The sequence below is a fragment of the Hibiscus syriacus genome, unplaced genomic scaffold (assembly GCF_006381635.1).
Source record: "Hibiscus syriacus cultivar Baekdansim isolate YM2019G1 unplaced genomic scaffold, ASM638163v2 tig00018093_pilon, whole genome shotgun sequence".
Lineage (NCBI taxonomy): Eukaryota > Viridiplantae > Streptophyta > Magnoliopsida > Malvales > Malvaceae > Hibiscus > Hibiscus syriacus.
Window position 1 is genome coordinate 415,395 of NW_024062429.1, and position 18,555 is coordinate 433,949.

The 18,555-nt window shown below is 33.7% G+C and overlaps 3 protein-coding genes across 5 annotated transcripts; 2 read left to right on the forward strand and 1 right to left on the reverse strand.

The window, feature by feature from the left end:
• Positions 1 to 310: 310 nt before the first annotated feature.
• LOC120209133 lies at positions 311 to 4,776 on the reverse strand. Its single transcript, XM_039208198.1, has 5 exons — positions 4,604 to 4,776; positions 3,272 to 3,583; positions 2,238 to 2,439; positions 970 to 1,198; positions 311 to 742 (listed from the first exon to the last, which is right to left on the reverse strand). The coding sequence occupies exons 1-5, from the start codon at positions 4,697 to 4,699 to the stop codon at positions 529 to 531; spliced, it is 1,053 nt and encodes a 350-aa protein (XP_039064129.1). The 5' UTR covers positions 4,700 to 4,776; the 3' UTR covers positions 311 to 528.
• A 3,494-nt stretch (positions 4,777 to 8,270) lies between these two features.
• LOC120209134 (protein sym-1-like) lies at positions 8,271 to 12,706 on the forward strand. Its single transcript, XM_039208199.1, has 7 exons — positions 8,271 to 8,726; positions 9,908 to 9,995; positions 10,956 to 11,050; positions 11,385 to 11,457; positions 11,547 to 11,639; positions 11,755 to 11,841; positions 12,508 to 12,706. Exons 1-7 carry the CDS (start codon positions 8,365 to 8,367, stop codon positions 12,589 to 12,591), a joined length of 882 nt encoding a protein of 293 aa, XP_039064130.1. The 5' UTR covers positions 8,271 to 8,364; the 3' UTR covers positions 12,592 to 12,706.
• Positions 12,707 to 13,575: 869 nt separating this feature from the next.
• LOC120209135 lies at positions 13,576 to 16,372 on the forward strand. Of its 3 annotated transcripts, none has more exons than XR_005524373.1 (5): positions 13,576 to 13,914; positions 14,021 to 14,578; positions 14,662 to 14,754; positions 15,848 to 16,142; positions 16,184 to 16,372. XR_005524373.1 is itself a non-coding variant. In XM_039208201.1 (4 exons), the coding sequence occupies exons 1-4, from the start codon at positions 13,813 to 13,815 to the stop codon at positions 15,881 to 15,883; spliced, it is 789 nt and encodes a 262-aa protein (XP_039064132.1). In that variant the 5' UTR covers positions 13,576 to 13,812; the 3' UTR covers positions 15,884 to 16,372. The 3 variants fall into 3 exon arrangements, 1 of the variants encoding a protein (XP_039064132.1); XR_005524374.1 differs by having other exon boundaries at positions 15,851 to 16,142; XM_039208201.1 differs by having other exon boundaries at positions 15,848 to 16,372.
• Positions 16,373 to 18,555: the final 2,183 nt, after the last annotated feature.

Below are 18,555 nucleotides of genomic sequence, written 5' to 3' on the forward strand. Positions count from 1 at the left end.
TAATTTAGTCCCCTTGTTTTTTAAGGCTACAACTACAAAGTTATATTAGCACGATTACAGCTAAAATCAACAAGTACAATGTACAGAAGGTTGTTAAAATAGGAATGGTACAAATATTTGCTCTCGGTCAATTTTGACTCGATCCAACTCAATAGGATCATTTTTCAAGTTTCAAATTGAGTTGATTTTTCTCTTATCGGATTAGATTCAGATTTAGGGATAACCCGTATTTAAATAATTACAAAAGTAACATTTTTTATTTATCTAAACACTTCACTCAAATAATTTGTAGGCAAAACGCATAGCTGAATATAGAAACGAATGTATGGAATCACTTAAACAAAAAGTTACAAAGGCAAAAAAAAAATAGGCATCATCAAATATTGTAATGAACGTATGGTTTATAAACACCTCTCACATGTCTTAACTACACCTAGAGTTAGCGCTTTTACGGTTTTACCCCCATCTTTCAGAAAACACAAATATAATAATCAACAGCCTTTATTTTCCTTTCAGCTGACAGTACACTCATACAGTATCGTTCTGATGTTCATCGGTTCCTTCGAAACTTTCGGATTCATCTGCAGAGGTTATCGTTTCAGAGGTTACCTCACTTTCATTTGAATATTTGTTATCCTCTGTGGCATTAACTACAGTTTGTTTGTCCATCATCCCGGAGAGAGCCAGGCTCGGAGACCATTCAAGGACGTCGTCGATTATGTTCGACATCCGCTTCTGATACCTGCAAGAGTGATATAAAAGACGGAGAATATCATCGAGAGTGTACAAAAAAGATACTTATAGGTGATATCCCGATTTCTGTTTGAGAATATCATCGAGCAAATATATTCAACAGTTTTGACAAAAACCATATCGGCCTTTTGAAGCAATAATACGATCGAACTACTCTCCGGGATAATGGAAAAAGAATACAAAACTCTTAAGACCGAGAGCAAATTTGGAACTGACCTTGCTCTGGCAGCCTCATCAGGAGCATGATGCCTCAGCAGAAGTATGACCAACACGGCCAAAATTGCATAAAACAGTCTTGCTGTCCATTTTGGTCGCTCCTCTTCATCTTTTTTGGGCCAAAAACAAAATAATTCTCGCAATGTTGCTTCCTCGGCAAGGATGTTAGGGAAGAACCAAACACGCTTTCCTAATACGATCCATGCAGCACCAAATATTGTAGCTCTCACTGCAAATTTTAAAATTTGAATGAAAATAGCGAGGAAAAAGCAAACATGACTATGACTAAAATCGGTGATGTAAATATAACCTTTTGCAAACTGGGACCACAGTCAAGCAGTTAATAACACTAATCAAATTCAACAACAATAAGTGACTACATAAAGGTTTAAAGAGTGCTAAGGTCTCTGGTCACGGATCAAGTCATCGAACAATTTATCAGAGCGAGTCTAAGACAGATGCTTATCAGCAAGACGGACATAACAAATCCACAAACTAAATGGAAAGGGCACAGCCACTGGCGGATGTAGGTGGAGGCCAGGGTGGGCCGGTGCCCACCTTGAAATCCGAATTTCTTTATATTAATTGTCTATTTTAGTGATAGTGTCTACCCTAAAATTTTATTTGTGCCCACCACATACGAAGAATTTTCGTTATTAATATATATATATATATACGCTCAACCTCAAAAATATTTCTGGATTCGCCACTGGCATAGCCCAACATGAACATTGCAGTATTCCAAGTGAGAGGGGATAAATGTAACTGCTTAAATCAAGCGGCATTATTAGGCCACAAGTTTTTCCTTGTCTCGGCATTAACAGAAATTTAAACCTGAGCAAAGAATTATACGAACATGAAATAAAACTGTAGTGATATAACAAGTTAACAACACAATCTTGGAATATCGTACATGACAACAGGGTTTAGAGCCTAAAAAATGGTTTAGAATTAAAAGTAATGTAATATTTACTTAGCAAATAAAACCCCGAACGGACAGGAAAATCTTGCTTGATAAGTGTGGGATTGTACCAACATCATTTAGAATGTTAGTCACCAACCCCAAAATCAAACTAAAAACTGATTTCAGCCAGCAGCCAGCAACTATGTTTCTACTTTAACAAGGTAAAGCAAAGAAAGTTTAGTTTTTAATGGCATTAATATGTTCCTAATATAGTAAAAGAAATAACCAAATTACATGCAAAAGGACCCAATGGATATTAATATTAAATAGCACACAGAAAAGGAATTAATACAGAAAAACTTACGTAAAAGCAAGGAGAGAATAAGTACAAGTAATCCCGCACATGAGTAGAGTATTAGTAATTTGCACCGATGTGGATATACAGGAAACAAGCAAATTGCAAGGGTCAACACAGGCCAGACAAATGAGAGAAGTGTTTGCCATAATGGTCGCCGTTTTACAAATGTCCATGCAAAGAAGGCATCATTTTCAGAGAATACTTGTTCCTACAAAAAGAGACAGAATATGGATAAATCTTGAAGAAGGAGAAGAAAAAAAAGGAAGAAAAAGCATTAATTTCAGGAAGACATTTGATTCTGCAAAATAACCACATTGAGGATACGTCAACAAAGGAAGCATACAGCGAATAGCAATAGCTAATTGCATGAGCAAGTGAAAGGCCGTTGAAATGCCATTGTTAGCATTCGAAAATGCAATAATTAGAGACTTCCTTTCATCTGAAAACAAAACCAGAGCATCGAAGCAACTGAAACTGGGGGTGTGAGGTGGACAAGGGACTGTCTAAAACGATCTTTGAAGGAAAGAAAACGACAGTGGATGGTAATAGATATAACACTATGTCACAGAAAAGAATAAAAAACCACATCAAACAAAGTTATTATCTTAATCAGAATAATAAGAGATCATAAGCCTAGATAAACAGGAGACTTCAGGCTTGAGGGATGACTCAATAAGATGGAACAAGCCGCGGAGACTTCACTTTTAGAAACAAATAAAGAGCTCATAATAAATAAATAAAAGTTCGAGCAGTCGATATCATAGTAGACAATATACAAGTCTAGGCCTAAAGTATTTGCAAACAGTAAGAATAAAATACTCACTTTTCTCCTGAAAAAAGTTTACACGGATCTAAGCCTGTATTTTGTAATTGTGGAAAGATAACTTTTTTCATGTATCAACAAGATAATCACATACACACATTAAATGTACACATATAGATGTTTTTGTATAAGAAATTCAAGCAACTATATCACCTAAGAGTGAAAGAATGAAATGATTTATCAAATACTTCAATGTAACACAATATAAAGGACTCACAGGAAAGATTTCTAAATGTGCAGGCCAGCTAGACAACTTTTTCTTCCCTGGACGAACAGTTTTCACCACACGGTCACTGCGCACCAAAAGATTTTTTTGTAACAAAATATTGGCAATATCTTCAGTTTCAAGATCTCTATCTGACTCTAGTATTTCTTTAAGGTCTGGATGGTTTCTCATAAAGCTGACAAAGTCCTTCCCTCTAAAATATTCGACACGGGTTTCCTGCAAGACAGCCCATCTAGACTCCAAATCTTTATGGTCCCTCACTTTCTCTGCGAACAACTGATATACATCATGGGCAGCTTGTTTCTGGGTAGAAAGGAAATGATACATAAATTAGATTAAGAAAAACAGATACGAAATTCATGAATTATGATCAAAGATAAAAACTGGTCAAGACAAGCAACATTGGAACACATGTAACCCCAAAATGCAGGACACAAGGATCAAATTCAAGCCTAAAAGGCAATACCTCCAGTTGCTATGTTACACTGACACTTCATTTTTTCGTGAAGTACCCATGCTTGAGACTTGTGTCCTACAAACATCCAGACATATATACCAGGATTTGACCCTCCAATACATGGAAAGCGTAGAAAAGGATTGGGCATACTCATATCTTACACTCGCAACGAGTCCAAGTAATATAGTACAGTTGGCTAGGCAAAATACGAGCACAAATCAGAATAGCATCCTATACAGTCAAGCACAATATATTATTTTCGATTTTCGAAGCATTCATAAGTTAAAAAGCAACCATTTCTCACCACGGAAGCAACATTTTCTGAAATTGCCGGACCAACTACTTCGAAACTAAGCCAACCATAAGTTTCGCAATTCTATAACGCCCTCTACATCAAGCCTTTTCAGAAGAAAAAAAATTACATACTGTCACTCAAGCCCTTCACTCAAAAAGGGAACATCAGATTCCTCGAAATGGAATATTCTAGGACAACATAACCTCTCCAAATATGATCAAGGCATCGGATATGTTTGTGCTTACGATAAACAGAACATTCCAAATGAAATCAACCAAGCAAAAACAAAAGATCCCTTAGAAAATTCCAATAATCAAGCTCCCAACAACTAATACAAATCAACATCAATCTTCCTTTTTCTTTTTTTCTTTTTTACTTTTAGCAAAACAAATACAATTAGAATCTTTATTGTGCATTTGGTACAGAAAAAAAGTTTGTAGTATCTACGCTAAATTCATGACAAAAGAATTCGGATCAAGATCAAACAAAAAAAAAATGAAAGAACAAGTCTACAAAAATGTCAATTTAATGATTAAGGAAAACCATAAATCAGAGAAGAAAGGAGACGAACCCTAAGAATGTCGGAGCTGGGATCTCTTCCGACGTTTTGTACGGATGCCGAAGATCTTCGAGCTTTCCTCTTCTCTGCTGCTCCTGCTTTCTTCATATTTTTTCTTTCAAATTTTCGTTTTCCGAATTTTCATTTTGATTTATATTTTTTATCTGGGGTTAAATAAATTCATAGTCCCTGAAGAACTTTGTAACTTTCCCAAGTTGTCGAGTTTAGGGTTAATGGTGACAAAAAAGTGTTTGAGGACTAAATTAGAAAATATTTCAAGCTAGGGGAATACAAGTTGTTTTATCCTATATACGTTTCAGATTCTTTTGGGCAAACCACATTATTATTCTCATCCAATTATTAGTGTTTTTCTCTTTTGGTCACCAGATTTTATCGATCTTATCTTTTTGGTCCATTTTAATATGTAAATGTTGAAAGTTAAAATTTCATAATGTGTAATTTAAAAATCAATCATACTATCTCTTATTATGGACGTAACGAAATTTGAGTAGAAAAATAATCGACAAATTAAATTATTATTTATAAAACTTAACAGTCAGGTGCTTTGTTTGCGTCACTTATCGCATCATTTTATTAAATTATATTATTTCTTCAGGGTAATTTATCATAATTATTTTTCAATCACGTTTGAGTCTAATATTAAACTTATGGATGACCATTATTTGAATCGAATTTTTAATCCATTCGAATCTGATCTAAAAAATAATTCTCTCTATTCGCATCTGATTAGTGATTTAAGCGTTTCACTCAACTTGAAACCGATCAAATTTTTAGGTATAAACTCACACCAAACTCAACCCCTCTCTCTCTCTCTATATATATATAAATTCATTTTTATTTGATATAGTAAGAATCTAATTGATAAAATAAAACAAAAAAAATATTATTATGACCGGATCGAGTTGGGTGTGAGATTCAACCTAAAAAATTAGATTGAGGGACTGTTTGTTTACTTTAGAATGATTAAGTGCTGAATGATTCAGAGGCTCTGAATGAATTAACTCTGAATGTGACATGTTGTTTGTTTACTGGTTCTGAATCATTCAGAATGTACTTCTGTGCTGAATCAGTCAACATTGAATCATTCAGAGGTGCGAAACAAACGCACTGAATGCTGAACGATTCAGCATTCAGCGCTGAATGGTTCCATTAAAAAGTAAACAAACAACCCCTGAGTGTTGAATTGGATAAGATCATCCTAAACCTCGAGTCGAGGGCAAGTGGAGGAGGTTTGATTTTCGTCATACTGGGGTGGGCTAAAAACCTTACATGGTCAGATCGATTTTTAATTTTAAAAAATTCAAGGTTAAGTTGGATTTTTTTTAATGATAAAGTCTGGTCAAACTGAGTTGAGTTTGAATCCAAATTTACGAAGAAAATAATATGACCAAACCTGAAATAATATTATAATTATCTCTTAAATATTTAAAAATAATTACGATATTTTTTATTTTATATATAAATTAGATCCTTATTTTACAATTCTAATAATTCACAGTGAACCAAATGCACCTTCAACTTCTTAAATAACATAATAAATAGCAATATCATCACAACCATATGTCCGTCAAAGTCGTGACACAAGAATAACAATAATGTATTAATGCACCTTCAACTTCTTCAAGAAAATAATAAATGCATCTATGGCTAAAAAGATATAAACAATTAGTTGAGGGGAAAAGGCCAACCATTGCTACTAGTATATTTGAACAGAGGTAACAGCCACACCTCCATTCCCCACCTCAGGAGACGATCCTTAGTTGTTGGCAATCTATCTTGGATTGCAAACCACACCAGCATCGCGAACCGAGGGACGTGCAACGAGAACCAAACCAACTTTGCCCAAGAGACACTCTCATACTTTAAGCTGTCAACTATCAATCCTCTTTAGACTTCCCAGAACCAGTCCAGCAACCTAACCCAACATCCACGAAATGGGTACTCATTTTCCTTAACTTCAACAGCTTCCTTCAATACCAACTACAAACAGAAGTGGACACAAACTCCATAAATGGTATACCCTTCAGTACATACGTATCTGCTCATCTAACCTAAAGAGAGTCAGACTTAACAACCAACGCTCTTATGTGTTGAATAAAAAACTAAATTTTATAAGGTCAAATTAAATCAAAACTCTTTCAATTTGGGGTAAATGACCACCCCTAATTATATATAGATTTATGAAGTCAAAGTCATTTATTAATTAATACTTTATGCTCAGAATAACACATAACTAGTGCCGTGGCTGGGATGGTGCGAAATGGGCCACCGCTCAGGGCCCCAAAAAAATAGGGGCCCTAAAAAAATATATCTATAGTGGCGTTTTTTTTAAAAAAACGCCTCTATATATGGATTTATTGCGGCGTTTTCAAAAAACACGCCACTATTATTGCGGCTTTTACTAAAAAACGCTATTACAGATGGACCTATTGCGGCGTTTATCAAAACAACGCCACTATTATTATCCCAAAATCGAATATATCTAGAAAATAGAGGTCCCTTTATAAGAATTTATACATGACCCCGATAACCTAGCCACGGCCCTGCACATAACACCTTATGATAATTGAAGATAGTGGACACATAATATAAACCGAAATCTTCACATGTTAATCTGGATTCCTTTTCTCTCACTAAACCATTTTCTTTTGCATTCCTTTTCTCACTAAACCATAAAATGAATTGTCACAAATGTTTATAACTTATTTTTTTTATTAAAAATAACGAGAAATCGTTGTTATCTCTTGTATTCTATTTTATTTTTTTAGGTATGATTTTTTTATTTTAAAATCATTGTCTTGACTCAATTTGTAACTACAAAATACATTAAAATAAATCATGCTATCATCAATTCTTATAATATACATAAATTATAAATTTAGTTTATGTTCTTAAAACTGATCATTTTAAATCTACAATTTAATCCTATTATATCTATATAATTTGGATCGAGGCTAAAAATTTAAAATTTGATAAATATAAAGATCAAAATCGATCAAATTAAAATACAGAGTCTAAATTTATCACTTTCGAATAGTACATGGATTAACAATAAAATTTAACCATTAAAAAACTTTTCTTATCGTGACGGTCAAAATATCATACAGATTTGCCGAGTCGGGTTAAAGTTTCGGGTCAAAATAGAGTAAGAAGGTGAAGTGAGTAAAACTTATTCGGAAAATGGATTTTTTTTCCAACTCAATAGAACTTGACTCTAATTAATTTCAAATTATAATTTTATAAATTCGATTTCATTGAAAAAAAAATTCAAATCCAAATAGAATTGTAAAATACAATTCGAATAGTAACCTAAAATATTTAATAATTAATAGATTGATTTTTAAGTTTAAATCGAGTCTCTCAATTTTATATGATATATATATATATCACATATGAAAAAATATAAAATATATAATTATAAAAAAATATTTAAATTAAAATCAAATAATATCGAAATATTATAAATATTATAATTAAATTTAAACAGAATCTAAAAATTTAACTAGACTTGAATTATATAAATTTGATTAAAATAATTCAAATAAAATTCAAGTGTAAAATATAACTTCTCACCTTGAATAACTGGAAAGTTTTTAATTCAACTTGAATCTTCTCGATCAAACGCTGATTAGGAGGTCACTACGCATTGCTGATTAGGAGCCATATTATAGCAGGGCCATAGCCGTAAGCATAATCCATACAACCAGTTTTCTAGTTTCCCCAACTCTGTCTGTGAGTCGCCAGTGACAAATATGGCTCTAAATTCCCAGCTACTCACCCGTGGATTCCCTCACGTGTACCTTTTCACGAGTTTTTCTTCGAAAAATCCGTGCCTTTCTGCAGCCGGAACTAGGTTACCCGTCAGAGAGTCCAAGGGCTGTTCTTATCCATGTCTTTCGAGTTCTAGTCATCGAGCCGTGTTTGATGAATGGGGTGCTAGCAAAACTGGAGCAGCTGGGCTGCTGGGTTTCGATATTTTACGGGTTTCAGCGGTTTCGGACGGTGGGTCCGGTGGAAGTGATGGTTTTGGAGGCTCCGGCGATGGGAATTCTGGTGGCAAAGGTGAAGGCGCTGATGGTGACGGAGGAAGAAGCGGTTGGTCCTTTCTTTCATGGTAATGAACTAAAGCCTTATGATATCGTTTTGCTATTTTCCACTTTTCTCTGCTTCAAATTGATGGATGTTTGGATAAGAATATCAATAAAATGCTCATTATTAGTATATTGTTTGAACGTTCATAAAAAGTTTCGTTATTAGAGTGCTTGATGCACATGTTTTCTATTGCTTGAGCTCACAATGTACATCTTGGATAGCTTGATTTTATGATGAATGTAAGCAAGCTGAGCTGCATAACTGGAATGAAGTAGGTTACTGTTGCTGTTCCTATGCCATGAATGTACTTGGTAACGTTGTAGAAGAGAAGAAGAACAAAGAGAAGGAATGCTCGAACACACAATAAAAGAATTTAGTGAAACTCTATTCATCTAGATCCTTTATTAGTAAGGAATAGTTGTACCAAGTCTCGGAATAAAATTGTTGGCATTTCATGTTTCAATTGTTCAGTAGGCATGGGTGATTGGCTCCCCTAGGAAGATGGTAGCAACGAGTTATTAAAAGTTGGTTTGATAAACACATTTGTTTGGGAAAATGTATATATTTTAAGTTTTTTTATTAGGGTTGAGAATTCTTCTACAATGGGATGTTATGGAGGTAGATGATTGGGAGGAAAGATGTTAATTAAAAAGTTAAAAATTTTGTTTAATTAGTAAATTGCATTAGTAAATTTTTTCTTTTAGAATAACAGTTCCAGCCATCAGTGTTTAAAGCCATTATTGGGTTTATCTATATATATATTCATACACATACGTACAGAAGACTCTAGTTACCTATGTATACGGTGTAGGATACTTGGAACGTAGATTTTATATTCTCTATTAGATTTGAGTTCTTAGAAGTGTTGCATAAAATTGAATAAACATGAGGGAAAGAACCTTTTAAGCTTTATACACTTTCCTTGACGAGTGTATGCTAACTGCTTCAAGGTATAATACTTTGTCATTTACGAAGCATTTACAATGGTTTCTTAGAACATTCACTTCTTGTGAAGGCTGATTGAGCAGTGTGTTTTTTATGGTGCCATGGAACCATACTGGCGGACATCCATGTGCAATTAAAAGAAAAAACAGACTAGTATGCTGAAATTTTACTCTAGATTGCCAAAGTTTTTATTTTGTTACCTTTTAGTTATATGTTGTACATTCCCCTCAAATTTGATTTGCTAAAGTTTTTTAATAGGTACTTGGGTCTTCTAGCAAAGTATCCTGTGTTGACAAAAGCTGTGACATCTGCGCTTTTGACGTTTGTTGGGGATTTGATTTGCCAAGTAAGTTTCTAAGTTTCATTTAGAAAAAGAATGGACCATGAGTAATTTTACCCTTTCTCCTGGTTTGCATCTGGTTTCTAATTTTACTTGATTTTCTTTTCTGTTTTTAACACAACAAAATGATTGTTTTTTTTCCCAATTTAAAGTGTAGTATTTATGTAAAATAACATGTTATTGACAGGCTGGGTTAAACGAATATAGTTTTATATATGTCAGAGCCGGTGTTGAATGAAATTATGAAAAGTTGGTGATAACAATTAAACAAGGACTTGAGCTTGGTTAGACATGGACATGTGCCCATGCTGTCACGAGTCACAATACAATCTTGCATATGATTTGATTTATGTGGTTGACAGAGAAAAAAACCTGAGAACATGCCATCATTGCATGACAAAAACTTTTGGGAAGAATGTGGAGAGAGAAGCAAGAAACCAATGAGACCGAACAAGAAAAAGAGAAGACAAAACAGGAAGGAAGAATAAAAACATCATGCCTGAGCAATGCTGTTGTCTCGCTGACAAATTGCACAAATGTTGCACAATAGAATAGATTGATGCTGTGCTTTATAGGTGAAGAGAAGTGTCGATGGAAAGCATGTTGCAGCCTCTATAGAGTGTTTAAGAGACGTCCTAAGGTGGTCCTAAGGCCCAAACTTTAATTTTTGATGTCGAGTGATGGGAAGTTGAGTTGGGAGCTTCAGTCGGCTTGTTTCTTTTTAGATTGAGATTTTATGTTGGTCTTTGTTTTGTTTTCTGTTTTCATGAGTTTCAACTGGTTAAGGCTATTCTTTTCCAATTTCTGATAATGAAATATTTCCAGACCAGGATCTTTCCTTGGTTTACTACATCCTTTATCATTAGTAATTGTACTTTGCTATTTTTGAGATATAAATCTTTCAGATTAAACCATATTATTAATGCAATTCTAGGCTTGACTTCACTTTGAAAATTTTGACTTCAGCTTGCAATTGATCATGTGCCATCCCTAGACGTGAAGAGGACATTTATATTTACTTTATTGGGTTTGGTGTTAGTTGGTCCTGCATTGCACTTCTGGTAATTTTCATGATCGATTCTCTGTGTTCAAATCGGTTTTATGATTAGAGTTACTTTGTTCACTTGCCTACTTAATTCTTCAGCAAATCTCTAGTGCATCATTGTTTTATTGATGTTCTTTTTTTAGTTTCTTAATTATATTCTTTGCTTACTTTTTAGAATCTGATGTGTTAATTAGTGAATGACTTTTATCCTTGGGATTACACATTTTCGGACATCATATGCAAAATTCTCTGCTATTTATTATGTTTCTGGACAGTTCATAATGGAACCATGCTTATTTAAAATGATTTGTTTTTTGTTTTTCTTATATTACACTTGGGTAATTTTGCAGGTATTTGAATCTAAGTAAATTGGTAAAATTACCTGGAGCTTCGGGTGCTTTCTTGCGGCTTTTGCTGGATCAGGTGAACTATCTTTCGTGCTAATCTGCAGAAAATTTCTATTAGCTCAATTGGTTTAAACGTTTATGCTAATTTTGTGCAATATATTGCAGTTCATTTTTGCTCCTATCTTTATTGGGGTTTTCTTATCTACGTTGACTACACTAGAAGGAAGGCCGTCGCAAGTTGTACCCAAACTTCAACAGGTAGTCTTGATTCATGGGCGCGTAATATTTACGCGTTCTTTGAAGTGGGGTTTTGTTGGCTTTCCCCGCTTTGCATTCTCTCTCTCACGCACATAGTGAAAACTTTATCCTGTAGGAGTGGTTTTCTGCTGTTGTTGCAAATTGGCAGCTGTGGATACCTTTCCAATTTCTCAACTTTCGTTTTGTCCCGCAACAGTTCCAGGTGATTTTTTTGTTTAATTCATCTGATTTTAATGCCATTCTCTCTTTTAACCCTGGCTGGATGATTTGGAATTTGGCTTACCTATTTTTGTAACTCGAAATTAACATGATTACTCTGTTAAATGTTTATAACATAACATTGACCTATTAAATCATTTCATGTTGTATTAGTTGTGGAGGCATATCATTCAGTTTAAGAACCTTTTTAAGCGGTTTGTTGTTTTCCGAACACTTTGTAGATTATAGTCGTGTTAAACTGTTGTTGAGGTAGAACCACGATAGAAACAAGTCTATGCTCTATGCAATAAGATTGTGGTTGTGAAATAGGGTCAGTTCCATGTTAAATTTGTACATCATGTTGAATGAGTTGATAGGATTGATGCGGTAATCATATTTAGGCGTTTTAACCACGACTCGTATAAGTGGCTTCCGGTACTGAAAACTTCGAAAGTTTTTGCTCGATGTGCTCAGTTCTTTTTGGTTCGACGTTTAGATGATGTGGTAGTATTGTCATTGTCCTAGAAAAACTGCACTCATTCCGATCCTGATGTTCCACGAGGCCGAATGTATTGAATCGAATTGAATTAACTGATTTTCAGATGTCAATTTCGTTTTACGCAGTCTAACTGAAACTGTACCGTCGATTGGTGGTTCGATTTTCTTTCAGGTCCTTGCTGCAAATTTCATTGCTGTAATTTGGAATGTGATTCTCTCATTCAAAGCTCACAAGGAGATAGTAGTGACCAAATAATTATGGCTGGAGTGCCAAGCTACAGTTGGTTGTGATGATAGAGTTAAGTTTCATTCTAGCCACACAGCACAGTCTGACTTTCAGTTGTATTATCGATTTTTTTAGACAAATATTAGAATTAAATCGTCTATTTTATTGAGTAATTATTATAAATTAGGGTAAATTACGTTGGATACCATTCAACTTTAGGTATTATATCGTTTATCTCACTAAACTTTCAATTGTTTCAAAACACTGAAATTTCATTTTCGTTTTCATTATACCATAGACTATTAACTCAGTAACAACGTGATGATGCAATTGCTGATGTGGTTGTCATACTAAAATGATGTCATTTTGGTGATATTATTTTGATGTCTAAAACAACTTTGTTTTTATAAGGATAATTAAGAAATGATAAGATGTTATGTAGCATTAAAACAGTAAACATTTATAAAATTATCGTTTTAATTCGTTTTGATTATTAAAATATTACGACCAAAACAACATTGTTCTGGTTGTTATCTATGTCAGCAATCGTCATCATATCATTATTCAGTTAATGATTCGATGATATAATATCGTTATGGAGTTAATGATATAATTAAAACGAGGAGGGAATTTTAATGTTTTAATTGAAACGATTGAAAGTTTAGTTATATAGATGATATAATGTCTAAAGTTGAGCAGTATTTGATATAATTTACTCGATAAATCATTTGATTTTTTAATAGTTCATTGTCAAATTTATAATCTAATATTTTTAATGGTTAAGGGACTTATTATTATCCTTAAAATTATAAGAGTTTATTGTCAAATGGTCTAGAGTTATTTTTTAATAGATATTATCTTGTATTCAATTTAGATTTATAATAAAAAGACTGTAAACTCAAAAATAAAAAGGTTTAAGGATTAAATTAAACATATTGTTAAATTTAAGAACTAAAAGTTAATTTACTCATAAAAATTAAAAAATTAATAAATAATGACTGTTCAATCGTCATTCATCAACCTGGACAGAAAATAGATAAAACAAAATTAATTTATGAAAAGAACAAAAAAGAAAGAAACGTGTTGAATCATTGAGTGTGTTTGATCTTTTTTTTGGAATTTCGATTTATTTATTCGATTTCGATGTAGCCTTGCAAAACCTCAAATCAAACGCAAGAAAAACAGTTGATTTTTTTCAGGTTGTTGTTGTTTTGGAGGGGAAATCAAAATTTGGATGAATTGCAGCAGATAATGATTTGTTGTTGCTCTCAGAATCTGAGAGATGCGATTCAAGATTGTCTTCGTGATTATGATAGGCTTCTCTATGTGGCTGTCATCCTCATTTACATCCAAGTAATTTGCTTTCTTCTTCTTCCTCTTCTTTTTAATTGTCCCTAACCCTAATTTACCGTTTCTCGGTTTTCTTTATATATTATCTTTTCATTTTCGATTGATTCAGATTGGGTGCGCCATGACCGGATCCCTCGGCGCATTATACAACGGTGTGTTGTTGGCCAGTTTGGGCATAGCCTTGTTCTCTTTGGTCGCCATCGAGAGTGGCAGTCAAAGCTTAGGCCGGGCTTACGCCGTTCTGCTCTTTTGCGCCATTTTGCTCGACATTTCCTGGTTCGCCCTCTTTGCGCACGACATTTGGAACATGTCGAAAGAGAGCAACGGCGACGGGGAAGGAGAAGGGGAGGGTCGCGGAATGTTGTTCACTTTCTCGGTAAGGTTAACGCTTGCGATGGAGATAGTGGGTTGTTTCGTGAGATTATGGTCTTCTCTGTTGTGGTTTCAAATATATAGGCTTGGGGTTTCGTATGTAAGCAGTGGTGCCGAAGACCCCGATTTTGATTTGAGAAATGGATTTTTAAGCCCTTCAACTCCCTCAGATGCCTTACTTAGACAGCGCTCTCAAAATGAATTTGATGAAGCTTTAGGAGGTGCCATTTATGATCCACCTTATTACTCTTCTCTCTTTGAAGATCGTCAGCAATACAATAGAAATTCTTTTCTGGTACAAATGTAACCCTTTCTTCAATTATTCCGAACATCTTTATTTTTTTTTATCCATCCCTTTTTGTTTTTTCGTTTTGTCAGGGTCATGATGGTATGGGTGGAAGTGGATCTGCTCCTGATGTTGAAACTTCTCTGCTAAAGCTGTCACCTGTAAGGACTCTTCGGGTTATCGATGTAAGCAACCGTCTGTTCTTTTCCTCTACTCTCCGATGACATTGTCACACGATAGACATTTGCTTACTCTTTCGCTTTTAGCAATAGGTCAAGTAGCTCTTAGAGACTGCTCAATTAAGAGACAAGTGTGTCTCTAATTTCTATGTAAGATTTAGATTTTGATGGTAATTCTATAGGGGCGTCATTTAATTGTTTGAAATTATCTGTCTTTTTCTGCTAGGACTATTCATGTCCTTTCTTGTTGATCAAGTTTCATAAAGTCAAAGATTGACATGCTATTTTGTGTAGGGAAGCTTTCTGCTTATTTGGTGTGTGATTGTAGAAAGTAATTGACACTACCTTTCTTGATTGTCAGCTTGAAAAAGGAACAAGATTTTGTTTACCACAATCATGTAAAAGAAATTTTAGAGATTCTGGTGTATATCTGATAGGATTTCATTGGTTTTTTCCTTCTATTCAAAAAAAGTTCTTTTTTCCGGCCTGATCCTACTGAAGTTTAGTGTTAGTTTTAGTCTGGTGATGCCGATGAGTGTGCTTCACCAATCATCATTCCTCTAACCACGTGGTTTCTTTTATCCTATTTGTATGGTTTATTCTTGCAGTTTACTAATCCTTGTATGATGATTTTGTATAGTCTGTTTCTGTTCCGTTGCAAGAGAAACAAAATAAATAGACGAATGAATAAGAATCTAGTGCTTGGAGCCTATTGCTATTATTTCGCCAATCCTATTCAGGGCTGAAATGAATTAGGAGACATATATAATGAAAAAAATATGATCCAATTATGCATGAAAAAGTAATAGTCTTCAAGTATGGAAGGTAGTGAGTTACTTGCATGGGTTCTTCTTTTCTTGTCTGTTTTTTTTGTGGATTTAGCTACGCTGATCCTGTGTACCATAATCGGTTTAATTTGATGTCTATAGCTTTGGTGATCCTTAAAGCTATTTCTTCGTCAACTTGGATGTACAAGCTGTTAAATTATGGGTAGCATGTTTCATCTTTTCATAATATACTTAATGAATGGTTTTCTGCGCTAACTGTTGGTTTATGGTTACTATGTTTTCGTAATTACCGCTGAACCCTACCCTTGCAGGAGGAGAATGCTTTAAAAAAGCCTCAATCTGTTTGAATCCGAGCATGATATCCATGAGAAACTGAGCTTATTATTATCACTTTCAAATCCCTTGTTTCAAGGCTTAATTTTTTTTCGGCAGGGCGGGAGTGGATTTGTACAGGTTCCTACTTTGTCATTCTTTTCGCAGGATGTAGCTGAAGGTCTTCGAGTTAGAGAAGAAGAAAAAAGGCGAACGGTGTGTTTAACTCCTGTAAGAAATAGAGTTTAAAAATGTTTTTTGGTTCCATTTCTTTTTATATATTTGAGAAATTTAGTTGGTTATGAGATGGAGAGGTGATGATTGTAGAAGCCAAGGTTGGTTTCTTAGCTGAAAGGTACAGAGTTGTAGATCAGAAACAGAAACCAAGCTTAGCACATGGGGTTGAGGGTTATTTTGTAACAGCTAGGATTGTGCTGTCTTTGAACTTGCTTTGTATTTGACTTTTGTGCTGCTTTAGGCATCTTTGCTTAAAACATTCTTGAAGAGCCCCCCTTTCAGGGTTACAAGGGATAGTTCTGCTGTGCGACAGTCTAATTTAAAGCTAATTTAAGGTTGTTTTCAACCGAAAAAGTTGTCCTGTTCAAGAAAAAAAAGTTATACAATTTGTGATATTTTCGGTTATAAACGAATAAGTTATATTATGATGGGTTTAGGGTTTACAATTGAAAAAGGTATACAATTTATAATAATTTTGGTTATGACCGAAAATGTTATGAATAATGCAATATTTTAGAAGATAATATTTTTAGTTTCAACCGAAAATGGTATTCTATTTAACTAAAAAAGTTACGATCTTGATAAGATTTTTGGTTAGAATTGATTTATGTTGTTTTCTAGTTTTATTTTAACAAATTGTATTTAGACTCTTTATTCGGTAACGAGAGTTGAAGTACAATTATACAATTATTTAATTTGAATTTAACTCGACTCATTTTTGTTTTGAAAAATCCGACCTTAGAGGGTCATGTCAATAATGAAATGAAAGTAAATTAAAAATTTAATGATTATAGTACAAATTTTATTTATAAAATTAAGTGGCTTAATTGACTTTAGACAATTTTTTCTCTTTCAATAATCGAGGTACTATCTCCAGGTTCAGATGTTGATATCTCATTTTATCTATTTAATATTCAATTTAAATATTTTTCATTAATTAATTTAAATGTTTAGATCTGATATAAAAAAATATTATTCTCTTTAGAGATTTTGAGTTCTAATAGTTGTGTCTACAATATATATTATCAATAGATTAAAAAAGTTTTAAATAAATATTACCATGTAACTAGTTCATAATTTTAAAGAAAAAATCTAACATAAAATATATTTAAAATAATTAAATTAAAATATAGATACACATATAACAATTTGATTTATCTTACGTCCTAAATATGTTTAATCTCATATTTAAGCTGATAATTTGATTTATATTGTTATACCCATAATAAATCTATGTCATTAATCAGTCTTGTCTTTCCATTAAAAAATTAGATTATAATATTTTATTTTATCTTTTACGAACTATCATAAGAGATAAATTGTCATGGACATCTATAATTATTAACTTTTTTTATTAAGCATTAATAAATACTTTAAAAGGTCAATTATAATAAGGGTAAACTATAAAAATAGTCCCCGAACCTTTATGACACTTATATTTTAGTCATCTAACTTTTTTGATGACGTAGCAGTCAACCCTTCTTCTTTCTAACTTTTTGCTGACGTAGCAGTCAACCATTCTTCTTTTTTTTTTTAGCTTTTTTGCTGACATGGCAGCCAACCCTCCTCCTCCATCCTTCTTCACAAGATAGGATACAAATTTAACAAAATAGAATCAAAACCAATCGATTTTCAAAAACTTTTAGTTACAATCAAATTACAGAGATCGGAATACGAAAGTGAACAGAAGATGGCTTAAAACCACGAACTTCATAACTCTCGTCTTTCTGTCTTTTGCAATTTCTCAGGAAACAAACAGAAGAATTGAAGCAAACAAGGCCCCTCAGACCCCAAATGCTGCTCATTGGAAACTCTCAGTACACATTTTTCACAAATTGAAAGCAAATAATACATCAGATTGAAAGAAATTTCAGAACTCACAGAAAACAAAACAAAAGGCTAATATAGAGAACCATAAGCAGAGAGAAAAACTTTATATTGAATGATAAAACAAAAGGCTAATATTGAATGATAAAAAAGCCAAAAACTTTATATTTCGGTAATTACTTCATAGCCCACAGAAAGAGGAAGAGGTTAAGGGAGACAACGTTGTGAAAGAAGAAGAAAAAGACTCGCCAAATTCATAGTGAAAAAAACCCCAAAGACAGAGATGAAATGAAATGGGTATATTATATTTTGCAACAAGTGGATGTAAATTTGGAGAAAACTAAAAAAACAACAACAACACGACAACTGCAAATGTTACAGAGAAACAGAAGGAAGAAAAACAAATAAAGAAATGAAATTGTAGTAAAGAAGATAGAAGATTACATGAAACATGGGATGTCCGGTGTGCATCATTTCCATGGCACAACAAGCAAGGCCGAAGGTCATGGTCCAGATTGACCCACGACAGGCCCAGTTCAAAAGGTCATCGACCTTGGTGATCACGTATTAGGCCGGCTTGGAGAGTCTGGTGGGATGTCCGGAGGTCGATGCCGGAGAAGGGCGGGCGTATGTGGATGGTGGC

Coding starts and splice junctions, on each gene's coding strand:
- LOC120209133 (XM_039208198.1), bottom strand. CDS start 4,699: ATGAAGAAAGCAGGAGCAGCAGAGAAGAGGAAAGCTCGAAGATCTTCG. Junction 2,440..3,271: donor CACATTTAGAAATCTTTCCT/GTGAGTCCTTTA, acceptor CTCTTTTTGTAG/GAACAAGTATTCTCTGAAAA. Junction 1,199..2,237: donor TATTCTCTCCTTGCTTTTAC/GTAAGTTTTTCT, acceptor TAAAATTTGCAG/TGAGAGCTACAATATTTGGT.
- LOC120209134 (XM_039208199.1), top strand. CDS start 8,365: ATGGCTCTAAATTCCCAGCTACTCACCCGTGGATTCCCTCACGTGTAC. Junction 8,727..9,907: donor GGTTGGTCCTTTCTTTCATG/GTAATGAACTAA, acceptor GTTTTTTAATAG/GTACTTGGGTCTTCTAGCAA. Junction 9,996..10,955: donor TTGGGGATTTGATTTGCCAA/GTAAGTTTCTAA, acceptor TTTTGACTTCAG/CTTGCAATTGATCATGTGCC.
- LOC120209135 (XM_039208201.1), top strand. CDS start 13,813: ATGATTTGTTGTTGCTCTCAGAATCTGAGAGATGCGATTCAAGATTGT. Junction 14,579..14,661: donor ACAATAGAAATTCTTTTCTG/GTACAAATGTAA, acceptor TCGTTTTGTCAG/GGTCATGATGGTATGGGTGG. Junction 14,755..15,847: donor GGACTCTTCGGGTTATCGAT/GTAAGCAACCGT, acceptor CTACCCTTGCAG/GAGGAGAATGCTTTAAAAAA.